At 32.8% G+C, this 20258-nt stretch overlaps 3 protein-coding genes and 1 pseudogene across 4 annotated transcripts; 3 read left to right on the top strand and 1 right to left on the bottom strand.

Moving 5' to 3' along the window:
• LOC104706403 lies at nucleotides 5557-11318 on the top strand. 2 transcript variants are annotated; one of them, XM_010422593.2, is made up of 14 exons: nucleotides 5557-5867; nucleotides 6052-6139; nucleotides 6252-6360; nucleotides 6522-6571; nucleotides 6710-6776; nucleotides 6863-6935; nucleotides 8971-9026; nucleotides 9621-9714; nucleotides 9847-9931; nucleotides 10138-10200; nucleotides 10330-10389; nucleotides 10557-10649; nucleotides 10840-10902; nucleotides 11096-11318. In XM_010422593.2, exons 1-14 carry the CDS (start codon nucleotides 5809-5811, stop codon nucleotides 11183-11185), a joined length of 1050 nt encoding a protein of 349 aa, XP_010420895.1. In that variant the 5' UTR covers nucleotides 5557-5808; the 3' UTR covers nucleotides 11186-11318. The 2 variants fall into 2 exon arrangements, with proteins under 2 accessions (XP_010420895.1, XP_010420894.1); XM_010422592.2 differs by lacking the exons at nucleotides 8971-9026; nucleotides 9621-9714; nucleotides 9847-9931; nucleotides 10138-10200 and adding exons at nucleotides 7354-7409; nucleotides 8004-8097; nucleotides 8230-8314; nucleotides 8521-8583.
• Nucleotides 11429-14329, top strand: LOC104709251 (annotated as a pseudogene).
• LOC104706402 (RING-box protein 1a) lies at nucleotides 15130-16759 on the top strand. Its single transcript, XM_010422591.1, has 5 exons — nucleotides 15130-15396; nucleotides 15512-15562; nucleotides 15682-15741; nucleotides 16327-16398; nucleotides 16480-16759. The coding sequence occupies exons 1-5, from the start codon at nucleotides 15264-15266 to the stop codon at nucleotides 16515-16517; spliced, it is 354 nt and encodes a 117-aa protein (XP_010420893.1). The 5' UTR covers nucleotides 15130-15263; the 3' UTR covers nucleotides 16518-16759.
• LOC104709250 (probable glucan endo-1,3-beta-glucosidase BG4) lies at nucleotides 17375-18433 on the bottom strand. The gene has a single exon (XM_010425897.1). It carries the CDS (start codon nucleotides 18431-18433, stop codon nucleotides 17375-17377), a length of 1059 nt encoding a protein of 352 aa, XP_010424199.1.

Raw genomic sequence — 20258 nt, 5'->3', positions numbered from 1 at the left:
AAATAATTTTCGAGTATGTTCATGAATTCATACTAAATTGGTCAATAAGTGAATGAATGTAACAAAAGCAATCACTAAACTAAACAGTAAAATCACAATTGTGGGAATATGCTACTTACACACATCTATGTTAATGTTATCTAAGATCTTATCGTTTATGATTAGTTTTTTTTTTTTTTGAAGACAAAAAATGTTTAGAAGATTAGGTTACAAACATAGTTAAAAAAAAAAAAAAAAGACAACGACCTGACAACAAAGACATATATGGATATTAAACTCATCAAAATCACTAAAGTCTCAAGCAACTAGTAAGATATTATAATTCATAATAGAAAGTTTAAGAAAATCTATAAGAGAAGTAATTAAACGTGTTACTTATTAAGTGTGTGTTAAAGTAAAATAATGGGCTGGAAACAGATTACTCTCTTTTCAACTTGATGATATACATACACCAACTAGCTGTATTCATACAAAAAAAAACTTATCGCATTGGCTTAGAACTTAGAATAGATGGGAGACTACGGATTTTAAATGATTATTACTATTTGGTGGAAAAAAGAATTCTATATGATTACTACTGGTGAAAGAAAAAATAATTTTAAACGATTACATGGTAAGAATGGTGCGACAAATCTGCTGAATCTATTTTAAAATTTATCATACTATTCAAAGTGCAATCTTGTTCTCATCAATCTCTATATACTTAATTAAGTAATGTTGTTAGAAATTTAACTCTACTATCATGAGGCATATTACAAAAAATGCCATTGTATTTTAATCTATATAATAATAGCAATCTGAAAAAATACCAACAACAGTTGCGATTTTTTGTTGTATCTTTTCGTAAAATATATATATATATATATATATATATATATATATATATAAATTTTTGACAGAAAATTTCAACGGTTGCATCTGTCTAAAAAGTTGCGTCTGTTATACGTAGAGTTGTGTCTCTTACAAACAATTGTGTCTATTCAAATGTTCACATCTTTTATAAATGGGAAAATGTCAAAAAAATCACGAACTTTCAAATTGTGGCAAAAAAAATCATCAACTTCTAAAATGTCATTTAAATCACCAAAAACTGACTTTTCAAAAAAATAGGTAACTTTCGTTGACTAAGCCATTTAGGGCACGACGTTAAATTTTCAGTTAAACGGCGATGACGGAGTTGACTTCTGTCAGAACATCCGTTAAGCCAAAACAACGTCGTTTTAATTAGAAGATTAAAACACAAAAATTTTGCGTCAAGCAGGAGTCGAACATGCTACCTTTGAAACTAAAAAAAAGCACTCTACCATTGAACCACAATCACATTTCAACATATTGTCAAACAGAGATATATTTATATATAAAAATCAATTAAAATAACAAAACTAAAAAAAGGTTATATGTAGTGTATTTATATATATATATGTTATCATATCATTACTTTACATATATATTAACGTTTTAGAATATAATATATATAAAATATAAAAAGCAAAAATTAATATAACTTTTTTCTTTGCTATACAAATATTTTTTATTAAATACAAAGTAAGATATATAACTGATAGCATGTATATATTTAAATTAGTATGTCTTATTTATTGGGATGAAGTGCATAAATTTTAAATACGGTTTTTTACATATATACCAAATAAAACATATTGTTTGTAGATTTTATTTGGTATTTGTAAAATATTTAATTTTTACTCTTTATATTATATATATATATATATATAAAGAGTAAAGATATGATAACATATATATTATAAATATATTACATATAACAGTTTTTTAGTTTTGTTATTTTTAATCGATTGTTTACATATATATATATATATATATATCTATTTGTTAATATCGAAATATTATTGTGGTTCAATGGTAGAGAGCTGATGATGAGCCTTCAAAGGTAGGCTGTTCGATTCCCACTAGACCCAAAGTTTTTTTGTTTTATCTTCTAATTAAAACGATGTCGTTTTGACATAACAGAGATTCAGACAGAAGTTAACTCCGTCATCACCGTTTAACTGAAAATTTAACGTAGTGTTTCAAATGGCTTAGTCAACGAAAGTTATCTATTTTTTTGAAAAGTCAACAAAAATTTGGTGATTTAAATGACATTTTAGAAGTTGATGATTTTTTTGGCCACAATTTGAAAGTTCGTGATATTTTTGACATTTTTCCCTTTTATAAATTGATATATAAGTGACTTCTCATTATTGTATTCAAATTTTCTTTATTTTATATTTTGACAGAAATTTTTTACAGTTGCGTTTCTCTAAAAAGTTGCGTCTGTTGAATATAGAGTTGTGTCTTTTACAAACAGTTGCATCGATTCAAATGTTCGCATCTTTAGAAATCTATATATAAATAACTTATCATCATTGTATTCAAATTGTATTCAAATATAATAATAACAATCTGAAAAAATACCAACAATAGTTGCGATTTTTCGTAGTACATTTTCGTAAAATATATATTTATATATCTAAAAAGTTGCGTCTTTTTGATTGAAAATTTCAACGGTTGCATCTCTCTAAAAAGTTGTGTCTGTTAAAGTAGAGTTGTGTCTCTTACAAACAGTTGTGTCTATTCAAATGTTCACATCTTTGTAAATTTATATATAAGTGACTTCTCATCATTGTATTCAAATTTTCTTTATTTTATATTTTTGACAGAAATTTTTTACAGTTGCGTCTCTTTAAAAAGTTGCGTATGTTGAATATAGAGTTGTGTCTTTTACAAACAGTTGTGTCTATTCAAATGTTTACATCTTTAGAAATCTATATATAAATAACTTCTCATTATTGTATTCAAATTTTCTGTATATTTGTATTAGTTAAAAGAGAATTTGTTAGAAATGACGTCTCATCATTGTGAAAAATTTATTGCAGTTTGATATATTTTGTTAATCGTTCTAATATTTAATTATATTCAGTCTCTAGGTATACAACCATCTATTCATCGAGGGTTATCATTCTATTGGTATGAATCCAAACCGAAAATTTTGTTTTTAGCTGTTAAAAAATGTGGTTCAAGTTGGTTTTTCAGAAAATAAGAGCATATTGGCTTGTATATGTTTGTTTATTTTTTTTTTGTCACAAGTATATATATATATATATTTTTTTTTTTTGTCACAAGTATATATATATATATATATATATATATATATTTGTCTACTCCATGCTTTTTTGATTAGAAAACTAATTGTATTATAGAAAACAATATGGATTTCTATATTCTATTTTTTTAAAAAAAAATCTGATTATGAAATATCAAGGTAAAATTAAAAATAAAATATCACAGTTCGTTCTATTATATTTTCTACAGTTGGGAATATTCAGTTTATTGGGAGATGGAAAACCGGTGATCAACAGAAAGATTGACGGTTGAGATGATTGTCCAATAAACTATCTTGATGACAAAGATTTATCTACAACTTCATATAGGTTAAGGGAATTTGTATATTTAGTTCTAGTCATAATACACTCAAATTGAAATCTTAACAACAAAAGATACCGAATATGAAATATTATAAAATTTTGAAAAGGTTTTGGAACTGACTGCCAAAGAAAAAGAGGAGTGTGTGTGAGCAATGAACCCGGCCGTCCTTGGCCGACCATCTTCCTTAGACGCACACATTGTGATGTTATATCATACACCTAAATATTATTGTTATAAGTTCTAAGTATTATTCTTCCCCTCTAATATTTATTATATTATTTATTTATGTGTGACTCGGGATAATTAACCAGCAACTTACACAGAGAAAAATAAGTAATAAGTACATTCAATATTGAATTAACCATATATATATAATCTATTATAATTGCCAAAATGTTTAATGACTATAGGTTGTTTTATATACAAATATATTTCATCTATAAAACGATAGTTGTTTGTATTATATATTCATTTACAATACTGCCTTTATGAAAATAGATGTATTCTTTTTTATATGAATATATAACTGAGTTTTGATTCAAATAAATAAAAAATGTGATAATTTTCTGTTTAGTTATATTCAAATTTGAGAGGATTGATAATTTTCTTACTGATTGACTAAATAGTAATTTTTATATTCATTTTTTATGAAGTAAAAAGCGATTTTGGAAATAGAAATATGTTTGAGTTATGCTAAAAAGGATTAAAATAAGTAATAGAAATGAATTTAAACAAATCATTATGTCATTTTAAGAATGGTCCTCAATTAATATTTTTAATATTTGTAATTTATTATATGATTATTTAAGAGATTTATAGTGTCTTATACAATGTATTCATAATTTTATCATTTAAAACAAAATAAAAAATAAAAAAATAATCATTTACATATCATATTTGATAACAAGAGAATAAGTTGTAACGGTTCATAAAATATACAAAAATATGAATGTAGGGTTAAGAAGAGAAGACACGACTGTAGATTTCATTTATTCATGTGAAGGTTACGACGAATAAAGCGAACGAAATAACACGACTGCAATGTTATCTCATGGCAGTTAATCGTAAAAAGTTGTTTAATTTGATTTGTGTAGCATTGATAATTATTTATTTAATCATATGTGAAGGTAAGATTATTTTTTAAAGAATATTTTTCAATAAAGATATAAAGAATGTTTTAAAAATTTGTATGTTTTTGAAATTTTTATTAAATAGTTTAGGAATCCCAATAGTTTAATAAATAAATTTAATTATAAAAATTTTGTAATAAAAATTTTACTAAAATGAGTTCCCCGCAATATCGCGGGGGTTCCATACCTAGTTAATTTAATAACTAACTAAACAAAAGCTTATATTAGTTTACAAAATAATAAGAAAATATTTTTGAAATTATTTAACAGATTCTATTTATTGCTTCAGAAATCTTAGAAACAATTACAAACTATTTAGAATAATTATAATACTTAATTTTATTTATAAAACTAAGATTAAATATATGCACCCCTAAATCGTTTAATAATGACATATATATATTTTAAAACTAAGATACAACATTGCTTATATTTTAAAATAGAAAATATTATATATAATTTATTAAATATTTTTTTGCACTGCGCATCAACGTAATGACATCTTATTAAAATCTTAGAATTCACAAATATTATATTTTATTCAATATAATATATACAACTAAAAAAAACGAAAAGTTAAATAGAAATTTTTAAACACAACCGCTTCAATACGAATTTTGTTTTATTTTCCGGATTTTACTAAATTTATATGATTCATTGATTTGAAAATTGTATATTTTACCGAAGAGGGTTGAAATCAAAGTATAAAACTAATTAAATTATATGTAAAAAATTATAAAATATATTGAATAAATCAAATAAAACTTTTACTATTATTTTATAACTAATAAATTATAGTAAACTTTATGTAAATATTTCCCATAACTCTTGTTGTAATGTAACATCACCATTTTTTAATCTCACTAAAATCCTTAAAAAGTTCCAAATAGTAGTAATTAGGCCCAGCAAAATCCACTCAATATTTTTTTGTTTGTTTGTTTTTAATCCTTTTGTTGGACCAATCAGACAATCTCAGCAAAATTTTGACTGGTTGTTCGAAGAGGGGGGGGGACTTTTGCACAAACCCCCAATTAAAGAGCGAGCGTTATACCTACCAAACATTCTAATCCCTTCAATGATTTCTTCTAGTAATTCTTACGCCTTGCTCTTCACATCTCCCTATCAAAATCTCTAGATTGGGGGGGCAGCAACGAATATGATTCAACCCTAATTTACAAGTCTCTTGAGATTTACAGTTTTTCACTCCCACAAGCGAAAGCAGAAACCCAATACCAAAATGGCCAACGCTCGACGATCTTCTTCCTTCAATCCCGCGACGGAGCAAGACAATGCTATGTAAGCTCAACCCCCAAGTCTTTTCCTTTGTGATGATTTGATCGCTTTGTTTCCTTCTCTCTCTACTCATAGCCAATTTTGAGCTTCAGATCCAATGCGTCTTTCTTTTTTCTTCAAATTATATTGCAGATTACTCAATTCTCTCTATTATGCAAAAAAATCATTCCAGTTTTTCTGATTGTAGGTTTCTTGATATTCTACATGAAGCTCCTCTCTTCGGTCATCGTCAATCTAGAAGTCTTGTTGGAAGCTGCATTTATCTGATCATACTGGCAAGTGCTTCTAAACTTACCTCAAGAGTATTTGTAACTTTCTTTTTATAAGCATTATGAGAAAACATGAGTGTCTGACTCTTTTGTATTTACTGTCTGTTAAAATTTTTAGGCAGGTTATGCTATTTTAGCAGTTGGAGCACCGTGGATACTTCAGTCTGTAGACTCTCTTATCCCCTCGATACTTTGCAGCTGCAATGTTGCTCTATTGATGTTAACAGGTAAACTACAATACTCCCTTTTTAAGCTTATTACTACAATCTTTGTTTAGAAGCAATTTCAGACTAAATTGTGGTATGCTACTGCCTAGTACATTTGTTAATTGGTCATGAGGACTACTGCAGGATATGTATAAAATTATCATGACTATTTTCTGCAACAGGTATGTTTCAGCAATACTTTGTCAATCAGGTCCAGAAAATACGCTTGCAGGTAATGTTTGTTCTAACCAGGCGGATACTGCTCGTTTTATTTATTTTCTAAACCTATGTAGTAGAAATGGGTCGATATTCTCTATTGTAGTTGTAGTTATTTCATCTAAATACCTTCTGAAAGAACCTTCTATTGCAGGGTTATTACAGTTTCAGTCAGAAATTGAAACATGTAGTTCGTCTGCCATTTGCCATCATGGCATATGGTAATTTTTGATGCTACTTTTCCAATCATATATTGTTACATATATCTATTTCTTGCACTCAATAAGGTGACTCTGTTTTGTTCTAGGGACTGCATCTATGTTGCTTTTCATGGTGTGGAGACCATACGTCAGTGTTCTTCCCATTTTTACTGTACAGAGGTCTGCAGCCTTCTTTTTAGATACTCTAACTGCTTATACATTCTTTTGAGTTTTCTGTTCTGTTCAGTTGATCACATTTTCTGTTTTTATTTTTTTTGTCTTCGACGATTATACGAATAAAAGGAAGATTCTGACTCCATCCTTAACATCTTCCAACTTTGCTAAGAAAATTACTACTATCTCATAATGAAACTCCTTATTGATAAACTGTTTTTATTCACGCAGGTGACATATTTGACTTAACATGTTTACCAATTCTTAGATAAACGCCTACAAGATGTTTATATTGATGCTATTGACTAGAAGTAGTATATAGAAGCTGACAATGTCTTTCTTATTTTTTATTTTGGAAAAACTTGGTGAAGGAACTTTTTTTTTGGCAAGGTCGAAAACGCTTACGAGCATATTGTTCTTGCAGGTTCATCATTTCTGTTGAAGCAATATCTGCCGCTTCTTTTATGATTGTATTTGTTGGTAAGCCATACGGTCCAGAGATCATATTTACACTTTTAGGCATGCATTCAGCATTACTTTAGTGTCTCAACTAGAGCAGTATCCAAATCGATTCACTTTATGTTTGTTAGATATATGAAATACACCAGGTTCAGCTGTTAAGCCTGGATACTTTTCTTAGTCTCGAAATTTCATGCCATGATTGCTAAGTGTCAGTTTTCATTTCTTATGTACCTGACCCATAGAGCATAACTGAAATAATTCCATTGCCTCTGGGCTCTATTGCGATAAAATGCATGCTAAATTACCATCAAACTTTCTACACTCTATGGTCATATATTTGTAATTATATGTATCATGTATGCAGTTCTTACAATTGGCTATAGTTTTTGGTTGAATATTAGGAGATCACTGCAGTATCTTCAAGAATTGCTGTTCTGGGTTTCAGTACCTTTTTTGTTCTCAATGCAGAACCTGTCATACAGTGCATTCGAAAAAGCCATTGGCTAGAGCATAATGCATTCTTTTGTTACATTGTTGTGCCAGTTGTTTAGTAAGAGATTATGTAGCTAAGTTATTATGCAGCTCTTCTTATCTGTGTTTTAATACTGGTAGGTTATGTTCGCCAGTATAACTCAGTGAACTCTCAGCCCGATGTCTTAAATTCACTGTATTCTCCCCTTCAACCAGCTGCTTTGGAGGGATTGAGGTACTTTCACAATCTCACTGGAACCTTATATTCGTAGTCGTCATGAATATCAAATTTAGCATGACAACCTTATAATGCCATGGCGATACTTACACAATTCTCAAGTCTTCAGTTTATGTTCTTGAAAAACAGATACCATGAAGCTGGTCGCCTTTCTGATCAGCAAATGGCTCTACTGCAATATCAGCGTGAGAATCTCCATTATCTCAGTGAAGAGGTGACAATACATGGAATATTTATCATGAGTACTTCATTTCTGAATCTTGATGCTTGTGTTATTTCTTACTAGTCTACAGTATCATACTAGTAATCCTACGTTCAATGCTCTTTCTAGTTCTTCATCATCCAGCCTAATTATATGCAGAATTATCCTGTGCTTTCGCTAGAGTGAGTTTCTTACCTCTCTCTTTCTTTTTTCTCCAGATTCTGCGGTTGCAGGAGTCTTTAAGCAAATATGAAACCAATGGTAGTAGCAGCACTCCTCAGGTTTGAACTGCTCCATTACAAAATTAATGACTCCTCATGCTAACAACATTCTTGATAATTTTCTTAAAATCCATGTATTTCCTTCCACTGTGATTTTAATTTTGCAATTGTTAAATGATGAACTTTCAGGTTGATCTGGCGCATCTTGTGGCTACTCGTGATCAGGAACNCATAAACTGTTTTTATTCACGCAGGTGACATATTTGACTTAACATGTTTACCAATTCTTAGATAAATGCCTACAAGATGTTTATATTGATGCTATTGACTAGAAGTAGTATATAGAAGCTGACAATGGCTTTCTTATTTTTTATTTTGGAAAAACTTGGTGAAGGAACCTTTGTTTTGGCAAGGTCGAAAACGCTTACGAGCATATTAATCTTGCAGGTTCATCATGTCTGTTGAAGCAATATCTGCCGCTTCTTTTATGATTGTATTTGTTGGTAAGCCATACGGTCTAGAAATCATATTTACACTTTTAGGCATGCATTCAGCATTACTTTAGTGTCTCAACTAGAGCAGTATCCAAATCGATTCACTTTCTGTTTGTTAGATATATGAAATACACCAGGTTCAGCTGTTAAGCCTGGATACTTCTCTTAGTCTCAAAATTTCATGCCATGATTGCTAAGTGTCAGTTTTCATTTCTTGTGTACCTGACCCATAGAGCATAACTGAAATAATTCCATTGCCTCTGGGCTCTATTGCGATAAAATGCATGCTAAATTACCATCAAACTTTCTACACTCTATGGTCATATATTTGTAATTATATGTATCATGTATGCAGTTCTTACAATTGGCTATAGTTTGTGGTTGAATATCAGGAGATCACTGAAGTATCTTTAAGAATTGCTGTTCTGGGTTTCAGTACCTTTTTTGTTCTTAATGCAGAACCTGTCATACAGTGTATTCGAAAGAGCCATTGGCTAGAGCATAATGCATTCTTTTGTTACATTGTTCTGCCAGTTGTTTAGTAAGAGATTATGTAACTAAGTTATTATGCAGCTCTTCTTATCTGTGTTTTAATACTGGTAGGTTATGTTCGCCAGTATAACTCAGTTAACTCTCAGCCCGATGTCTTAAATTCACTGTATTCTCCCCTTCAACCAGCTGCTTTGGAGGGATTGAGGTACTTTCACAATCTCACTGGAACCTTATATTCGTAGTCGTCATGAATATCAAATTTAGCATGACAACCTTATAATGCCATGGCGATACTTATACAATTCTCAAGTCTTCAGTTTATTTTCTTGAAAAACAGATACCATGAAGCTGGTCGCCTTTCTGATCAGCAAATGGCTCTACTGCAATATCAGCGTGAGAATCTCCATTATCTCAGTGAAGAGGTGACAATACATGGAATATTTATCATGAGTACTTCATTTCTGAATCTTGATGCTTGTGTTATTTCTTACTAGTCTACAGTATCGTACTAGTAATCCTACGTTCAATGCTCTTTCTAGTTCTTCATCATCCAACCTAATTATATGCAGAATTATCCTGTGCTTTCGCTAGAGTGAGTTTCTTACCTCTCTCTTTCTTTTTTCTCCAGATTCTGCGGTTGCAGGAGTCTTTAAGAAAATATGAAACCAATGGTAGTAGCAGCACTCCTCAGGTTTGAACTGCTCCATTACAAAATTAATGACTCCTCATGCTAACAACATTCTTGATAATTTTCTTAAAATCCATGTAATTCCTTCCACAGTGATTTTAATTTTGCAATTGTTAAATGATAAACTTTCAGGTTGATCTGGCGCATCTTGTGGCTACTCGTGATCAGGAACTGCGAACACTTTCTGCTGAGGTAAAGCTCAGTTAACAAATGATAAACTTGCAAATTCGCATGGTTAATTTTTAATTATCACCCTTGGTGGAAAACATATCATAGCTGATTGACATTTCATGGCTAATACTCTTTATGTGGCATCTCGAAATGGAGGATGATAATAGATTAAAATTGTATGTTTGCAGGTGGATCAACTCCATTCCGAGCTTACTCTTGCTCGATCTCTGATCTCTGAGAGAGATAGAGAGATACAGCACGTTCGGAATACCAATAATCAGGTTTGAGACTATTTATAAACATAAGAACATGAGAACATAACATACTCTCCACGAAGATCACAGTCACATCATGTGTAACAAAAAATGCTTTACTATGAAATCTTTTGCATCGACCAATTTGCAAGGGCTACACATCTTCGGATCTGTGAAATTAACTCAATCATCTTCTGTTTTGAAACTCCTAAAACAGTATGTTGCAGAAAATGAAAGATTAAGAGCTATTCTTGGAGAATGGAGTATGCGAGCTGCAAAGGTACAATCTTATCTTCTCTCTCGTTTGTCTTTTGTAGAGGCATGTCTTAGAGATGCAATATGATTCGTGAAAAGTCTATGTTAAATTATCATTCTATAGTTTCCTTCCTATATCGGGTTTATCGAATCCAAACCCTTTTGCGTAATATATGTTTTTGTTTTCTGAGGCTAACAATGTTAAACCGAATGTGTAGCTCGAACGAGCTCTGGAGGTGGAGAGGATATCAAATCTTGAACTGCGGAAGAAAGTTTCGGCACTAAGAGACCAGAGGCAGGTGGCATAAAAGCATATACATCATCTAGCTATTCTGTAACTCACATGGCTTGTAGACAAATATTTTGACACTATTTTGTAAATCTTTGTTGCATTTTTTCTTGAAATGTTTGATTAGAATGGAACTTTTTCTTTATGCATAATTTGAATGAGTTATGAAAAAATTGTAAATAAATATATTGTTGAAAATAAGTTTTCTCACGAATCCTTTTTTTTTGTTTTCTTTTTTTGTCAAAACCAAGCTTTTAATTAAAAGAGGGTTTAAACCGGTATAGCAGCCGGTTCAACGGATACATCGACTACATTCGAGTAGGAACATTCAGTAGCAGATTGATTACAAGAAGAATGTTTTCTCACGAATTCATACAAAATGACACCATATTAATTACTAGTGGTCTCCTCTTCCACACGGGTATGTTTTCGGTTCTAATACATTTTTCTAATTTTGTTTTCTGTGATATCTTCTGTTGCTTGCGGATCTTACCAATGACAGGTAATAAATAGTATTTAAAATTACATATTTATTGTTATATCAACCATAGATAAATTAGACTTCGATTAATTTACAAATAATCCTCTGTTTATAGGCTAGACGCTAGGCAGTAGGCACAACCTATCTATCCAACGACTAACTCCTTAATGACTTTTTCGAACAAGACTGGTATGTTGTAATATAGAAAACACTCTAGTCATTGACTTTATGTAAACGTGACAACTTGTCATTCTATTTTAAGAATTTTACAAAGCTCCCCGATACATACAGAGGACACCAAAGTCGTTATACTCGATCACCTCCTTTTGTTTCTTTTTCTGTTTTTTTTTATTTCCGGTTTTGGGGTTATTATATACTCACTCAAATCATTTCCTTGGGCAGACACAATGGATTTGGAGTCGGAGCTAGGGATAGTCATTTCTCAAGTGATATCTTTCTTTATCGATGAGGATTCGGTTTCGGAGTGGGCTTTGTTATTGAAATTACGTCCATCAAAGTTCGTAGCACTTTTTAGTCAACTAATCTCTCTCATCAAATCTATGGATTTGGATTCGCAACCTAAACCGGAGTCGGAACTCATTTCATTCATCAAGCAAATAATACATTTCGGCAACTCTATACCGGATGATGATTCGGGAGCGGAGTCTCGGTTCGTGTCACTCATTACTCGAATGATCTCTCTCATTAGCTCTACTGAATCGGATCCACAGCAGCCGGAGCTCATGTCACTCACCACTCAAATATTATCTTCCGCCTACTCACTGGATTCAGATTCAGAGCTCGTATCACTTATTACTCAATTAGCCAATGTCACGTACTCGAAGCCAAAAGCGAAACAGGATCTCGAGTCAAAGCTCATATCACTCATTACTCATCAGTTACTACCTCTCATCGACATTAGGTATTGGATGATTGATCAGATTTTGAAGATCGTTTCACACATCGCTCTTATAATTTCTCTAGTGAGCTCAATGGATCTCGACTCGCAGCCAAAGTCGGAGCTCATGTCACTCGTTACTCAAACAGTCTCTCTATTCAACTCTATGGATTTGGATTCACAGCCGTTGCCTTTAAAAGATGTCATAACAATCATTTCTGAAAAACTCGACCCTCGGATCATCTCTACAAATTCGTATGCGGAGTACAGTTCACTCTTTCGCCAAGTACTCACACTAGAGCCAATGCCAGAGCTTTTATTACTGATTCATCAAATACTGTCCCTCGTCGCCTCTATGACTTTAAAGGGGAAAAAGCTAATTTCTCTCTGCCCTCGAGTAGGAGAGGAAAGTTTCATGTAGATGAAGAAGTCTCGTTGAGGAGCAATAACATGTGGGACTGCCTTCCTCTCAACTGGAAGAAACTGAGGCTAGCAGGAGAAGTAGAAGCTGTACTCCATTTCCGCTGCCGAAACTGCAATGGCGAGAACCATAAAGAATATAACAAGGCTGCAGTTGAGATCAAACACCTTCTTCATCCAAAACATTCACTTCAGCTTGTCTTGTTGAAAGGGAAAGGAACCAGGGAATGTTATTGCTGTGATGAAGATCTCTTAAGGATGTTTTACTATTGCTCTGCTTGCGATTACGCTATGAATATAGCTTGTGTGGAGAAGCCACGAGTCTTGTCCATGGACTATCCCAAGTGGCATGAGCATACACTTGCTCTGTTTCCAAGAAACACTTCTTTAACTTGCAGCGTTTGTGCCTTGTCACATACAAGCTGTCCTTTTTATATATGCCCTCCTTGTGACTTTGTGGTTCATCAACGTTGTACCAGCTTACCACGTCTCATAAGGATATCTCGACATCCTCATCGTATCGCTTTTACACTTTGTTTTGAGCAAGGAGAATGGTCTTGTGGTGTTTGTCGTAGAAAGATCGATAATGATTACGGGGGCTATTCTGGCATCAAGGAAGGTTGTTCATATGGGGTTCATTCAAGATGTGCTACACAAAGAAACGTTTGGGATGGTAAAGAACTTGAAGGAGAGCCAGAAGAAGACATTGAAGAAGTTGAACCGTTTGTGAGGATAAGCGATGGAATCATACAACATTTTAGCCATCAACATCATCATTTGAGACTTGATGAGAACACATGCAGAGATTACGACGAGAATAAACAGTGTCAAGCATGCATCACACCAATATATTACGGTAATATCTACTCATGTATGCGATGCGATTTCATTCTCCACGAAGCATGTGCGAATTTTTTCCGCAAAATACATCATCCGATACACCCTCATTTACTCACACTAGTGGGAGGAAACAACGGTGTTATGAACCTTACGAAATCATGTTCAGCTTGTCCTTGGTTGTGCACAGCTGGTTTCTTCTATAGATGTGATGAAGAAGAGTGTTTATATTTTAAGCTACACGTGCAGTGCGCCGTGATTTCTGAGCCATTGATCAATGAGAGTCATATGCATCCCTTATTCCTTACATCCAAACCAGGGGAGCGGAGAACATGTTCAGTTTGCAAAGAGTTATCAGAACCTCATATTACAAATGAAACATTCAACTGTATTGAGTGTGACTTTGCTTTGTGTTTCAAATGTGCTACTTTACCTCAATACGTGATATACTAGCTCTTTCTGATGGTAAGGAGACAAGTATCGTCCCGACGTATTGGTGTGAACTTTGCGAGAAACAAATACTTCCAAGAGAACGATTTTATATGTGTGATGAGCCCTGTTGTATCACCCTACACATTAATTGCTTAATCGGAGAGGACTTATACATGAAGCCCGGTTCATCGTGGTTCTTCTTCAGCAAAGAGCTACGTGTTCTGCACAACAATCATCATATGTCTCGGCCTATTTGCACCACTTGTAAGAAACGTTGTTCACAAAAAGTGGTTTTCCACCATTATGGTTTAGTGTTTTGTTCCACATTATGCATTCGTGATTTGCAGTCTTAATGGTCATTGATGGTCATTGCTCTTGTTGTAAAAAAATCATATATAAATGTAGGGGATTGTTTTCACTCTATTGATTTATCTACTCGACACAACAAAATTATTTGAAGAAGGAAAAAAAAAAAAAAATATATATATATATATATATATATATATTACTCATCTTATCTGCACAAACACAAGTATACTTGATGACTTTGACGTATAATATCAAAAATAAAGCTTTTTGTTAATTTTTTTTGGGGGATACATAGAAAAACATATCAAAAATAATAAAGCTTATTGTTCATTTTTCTGGGGATACATAGAAAAAAGTGTGTGTTAAAAAATTAGATATCTTTCCATAATGGTATTGAAATATTTAATTTACTTTACAATTTTAAAAAATAAAAATTTGTTTCGATAATAAAAAGAGAAAATTTTAGATATTTTATGTTAAAAAGGGGAAATTTTAACCGACTTAATGGAAAATTACGGGAAATAATTAATCTCTCACGAAGGCCCACTAATATATATAGGCAAAGCCCAGCGTGGCTTTATTTTAGTTCTCATTCTCTTGCTTTCTTCTTCGACCGTCCTCTCTCTACAAGAAAAAAACCCAGCGAGCTCTCTCTCGCAATCGTTGAGTTTGTTCTTCGGCTTTTCTAGGGTTTCAAATTTTCCTTTCCGATCGGGTTTAATGGCGACTCTAGACTCCGACGTTCCTATGATTCCTGCGGGAGGAGCCTCTGGCAGCGCTGCTTCGTCTTCCACAAAGAAACCTAAGCGATTCGAAATCAAAAAGTGGAGCGCCGTTTCTCTCTGGGCTTGGGGTAACCGCACAAATCCTTAACAGTATCTTGATTTATGTCCTTCGATGTTTGTTTTTACGATGTGGATTTTGGTTAGGTCAAGTTTTTGATTGATCTTTTTGTTTTTTGGTTTCAGATATCGTTGTTGACAACTGTGCGATCTGCAGAAACCACATCATGGATCTCTGTAAGTCATAGAACAATCGATTGATTTGATAAATTTGTAACGATGGTGTTTTGTTGATCCTGAGATTGCTGGATTTGGCTTGCTTACTTTGTTCTTGTGTGTTTGGTTGTTGTTTTTAGGCATCGAGTGTCAAGCTAATCAGGCCAGCGCTACTAGTGAGGAATGCACCGTTGCTTGGGGTAAGTCTTGTTTCTTCTATTCTATTATCTTGATTGTAATCTTTGCGTTCTGTTTCGAGACTTGATTGGGTTTACAGTTGTCGCTATTGTAATTGTGTTATCTAGAACACACAGAATTGTATGAGAATTAGTGTTATGTGAAATTATCCTAGATTCTCAGAGTGTGTATGTTAGATCTTGCCATTGAGTTTTGCTTATATGGTAGCATGTCTTTGCTTTAGTTGAAAGGAGAACCTATTCTTGTTTTGTAGCAATCTAAATTGGTCCTGATTAGTACGGTTTATTTAATTTATGGTGTTTTAAAGATTTTGTGGAGAAAGATCAGATACTATTTATTGTGCTCGCATGCTTTTAATGTCTTGCATTGTGTTGTATCATTGAGGATGAATTAGAAACTTAAAGAATGACCAAAATCACTGCATTCTCAATTGATCCTGCTCTGGAAGTGTTTGAGAAATTAGGAAGTTTTCATTTAAGATATGTGATTGTGTGATTCTATAATGTGTATTTTGGACAACCAAGTCGAACTACATATGATGGTTAGTGCCTTTTCTAACTAAAGCCGCCTGATGTGGATACTTTCAGGGGTTTGCAATCATGCCTTCCACTTTCACTGCATCAGCAGATGGCTAAAGACTCGTCAAGTTTGTCCGTTAGGTAAGTGTTTCTCTGTTTAAAGCTTCTTTGACTAGTTTGCAGTTTTTGGTTTCTTTGTTAATTTTCTCGAGTTTTTAACAGATAACAGTGAGTGGGAGTTCCAGAAATATGGTCACTAAACCAAGGACTGTTACCCGCAAACATGTGTCTAATCGAGAAGATATCAGGTTCATCTGGTTACCGCATCCGCATATGATAACTAAGGATTTTCTCAGGGTTTTTCTTTTCTTTTATCTTTTTGTAATGTAATTCGCCAAGTTGTGGAAACAGAGATTCATTGTTCATTGAACCTATCATCGTTGTGCTTTGGGTGACATGGTTGATTTTCAAAATTAAAAACAAAAAATTGTCTTCAAAAGAATCCGGCAAAGAAAGTTTTTTAGTAGTGAAAACAATCAAAAGCCTATTTTTCCTGCAATTTTGCATATCCGAATACTTAAAAGTGAAATTTTATTTTAAGGCCAGTTGAATTATTCCACTTCAATCGAAAAACCCAAAATTTATTAAGTAAACTTGGTCTTTAAATCTCTAAACATCCATTTTATGAATTCTTTATTGTATTGGTATTTTGGCGGCTTCACTTTTCATACACCACAGACAAAATATGAATTAAATACACCGGATGGTTAATAGTTGAATACAAATTGCCTGATTATTCACTTTAGTGAAAACAAATTCAATCCATTACATTGCTAATTGTATTATTTCAAACTAAGTTGATGTGTTTTCTTGTCAATTATTTTAAACGTTTAACAACAGATTATATATAGCTGATCACCAATTTACTTGTCCGTAGCTAATATAGCATGATTTCTTATAACTAGTAAAATACATTTATAAGAAAAGAAATCATACAACATAGAAAATTTAAGTGTCATATCATTATCAGAGCGTTAATAAAAAAGGGCCCTTTAAACAAAATTAAAGAAACACTGTTAGAGCTAATATATATAACTAAACAAGAAGAATCCAAAAATCAAAACAACTTGTAGATAGGCTTCATATCAGTAGGATTGTACAACCCAAAATTCTGTTCAGTTCCTTCTGGTTTCTGATTCTCGTTAAACGTCGCGAACAAAAACCCTTCAATGCTACAGTTTGGCCTCTTTGGTGTCCCTTTACCACTTTCAACATGTTTGATAAAGTTTCCGTTGTACCTAGCAGCGATGTCCGGTGTTGTTAAGTATCCATTACCGGCAGAAGGCCATCCGGTCTCTGACACAACCATGGATATTCTTTTCACCCCTTCTTTCTCCATTGCCCACACGAAAGCGTCAAAAATAGCATCAAAGAGGTTGGAATACTGCATTGGCCCGTCCTTGACCACAACATCTTTGGTGTTGAAAGTGGCATAATCGAGGCTGATGTTAAGAGGATTTGACGCGTAGGCGAAGTAAGGGTAGATGTTGACGAGTATTGGTGTATTCGTTAGAGACAAGAACTTCAGAACGGGGACAAGTTGTTCACACGCTTGGGGAGTGAACTTTCCCACGGAAGGTGGGTATGACTTTCCCAGGTTCGACATAGCCACCACGGTGCTTATCAAGATTTGAAGATTCCTCGACTTGACTAGGTTTGTGAGAGAGCGCATGACCGGAAGAACTTGAGGACCGATTTCTCCAGGAATGACTTCGTTGCCAACGGTTATGAACGTGATGTTTACGTCTGCTAAGTAAGGCTCGATGTTGGTTGCAAACCAGTGCTTAACAGCATCTTCGCTGGCCGCAAGAGCAGCCAAGTCTTGGTCCTTGATGCCTACGGTGACTCCAATATCTTGGTGGCTGCGTAAGGCGTTAAGAACCTCAGTGTTTGGGTCGAAGATTCGGATTTTAGTGATGCCTATGGACTTGTAAAGGCTGATCACATTGGCTGGAGACGGGAGGTTGTCTCCAAGGAGGCCGTAGTTTAAGCCGATGTTTGTTGCTGATACATTATTGGAACCGTCCTTGTTGTGTTTGAGCAGAACTGCTGTGCAAGAGAGCAGAACGGCCGTGCACGAGAGCAGTAAAAAGACAAATAATATAACACACCTCATAACGCAACTAGCTCTCGTATCTGCAAAATCAGTAGAGAGCTAAAGATCACCAATTTTGTTTAACCAAAATAACATATAACTTTTTTGTATGTATGCATGCACAAATATAAAGCTATCAGATGATCTTACTTGTAATATATGAACGAACGGAGACAGGACCAAGGAACCAAACTTGTTTATCTTCTCTGTTTTGTTGCAAAACGTAGGTTGTAGCCTTACAGGTTGTAGGTTTATTATATATATACACACACACATATTCCATATTTATTTAAATTGTACAGTTGCTTCTTTAATTTTGTTTATTATGGGTGATATTAAATTGTACAGTTGCTTCTTTAATTTTGTTTATTATGGGTGATATTAAATTGTACAGTTGCTTCTTTAATTTTGTTTATTATGGGTGATATTAAATTGTACAGTTGCTTCTTTAATTTTGTTTATTATGGGTGATATTTCATTTTATTTGATATCACTTTACTTGATTCTTTTTTTCCTGACGTTACTTAGTTACCATATCTAATTACAAATTTGGTATTTTCCCTTTTTTACCAATTAGAACTGCCTTTTTTTGTGTGTCTAGATGCAATGCCTTTTATAATTAAACTGAAAAATATCTAGAATTGACTAAAACTTAATGGAAAATTCTATCTATGAAATTGTCCAAGCATTCGTAATTTTTAAAAATTGTGAACCTCTTCATTCATCCCCTTATAAAATAAGGAAATAAAATCTGTATACATTATTATAAAATTAAAAATTTAAACCGCTCTTTAATAAACCCAAACCGATATATAATTTCGTTCTACTTGTAAAATCCAAACCCTAACCATCTCATTTGTGAACCCAAACCGACATATCATTTCGTTATACTTGTAAAATCTAAACCCTAACCATCACATTTGTGAACCCAAACCGACATATAATTTCGTTTTAATTGTAAAATCTAAACCCTAACCATCACATTTGTGAACCCAAACCGACATATCATTTCGTTATACTTGTAAAATCTAAACCCTAACCATCTTATTTGTGAACTCAAAACGACATATAATTTTGTTCTAATTATAAAATCTAAACCCTAACCACCTCATTTGTAAATCCAAACCGACATATAATTTCGTTTTAATTGTAAAATCTAAATCCTAACCATTTCATTTGTAAACCTAAACCGACATATAATTTTGTTCTAATTTTAAAAATCTAAACCAAACCAATATTTAACTTTCCTTAATTAAAAGTATACAGAATTTGTTTTCTTAATTTGTTTTGCTTTTTAATTTAATTTTAATTTATTTTTTAAATAAAATATTAGATGGAAGATTCTGATTGGCTGAGAGAAAAGGGGTGAACAAAAAGGTATCTAAGTATTTTTCAATCTTAAATAGTTGACAGAAAAACAAAACTGAGGTATCTATCTATGGGCTAATAAAAACTATATCCAACTAAACCTTCCCGTAATAATCTTTTCATCCAAATAATCACCCTTCACATAAATTAAAGAAAACAAAATTTATTACATATTTACACAAAGCTAAAAAGGAACAAACAATGTGGAAAATAGAATTTCAAATGCCATTACAAAGCCAACTCTAATAAACCAGTTGAATTTGGCTTAAGATATCTTTTAATCGAAAGAAGAAAAAAAAATTCTATTCTAAAAGGGATGTTGTAGTTAATCTTGACCTTTTTTTGTTGTCTACATCTCAAACAGAGAGTCCTCTATATGATTTGGAGGCGCAATGACATGCGAAATTATGCACTTCTCTAACAAAATTGTAGGTTTCAACCGTAATTAATACACGCCATGTCAGGCCACAGGCGTGTG

Source organism: Camelina sativa, chromosome 8, assembly GCF_000633955.1.
Source record: "Camelina sativa cultivar DH55 chromosome 8, Cs, whole genome shotgun sequence".
Lineage (NCBI taxonomy): Eukaryota > Viridiplantae > Streptophyta > Magnoliopsida > Brassicales > Brassicaceae > Camelina > Camelina sativa.
Note: the sequence above shows the minus strand (reverse complement) of the source record. Positions and strands in the feature narration are given on the sequence as shown.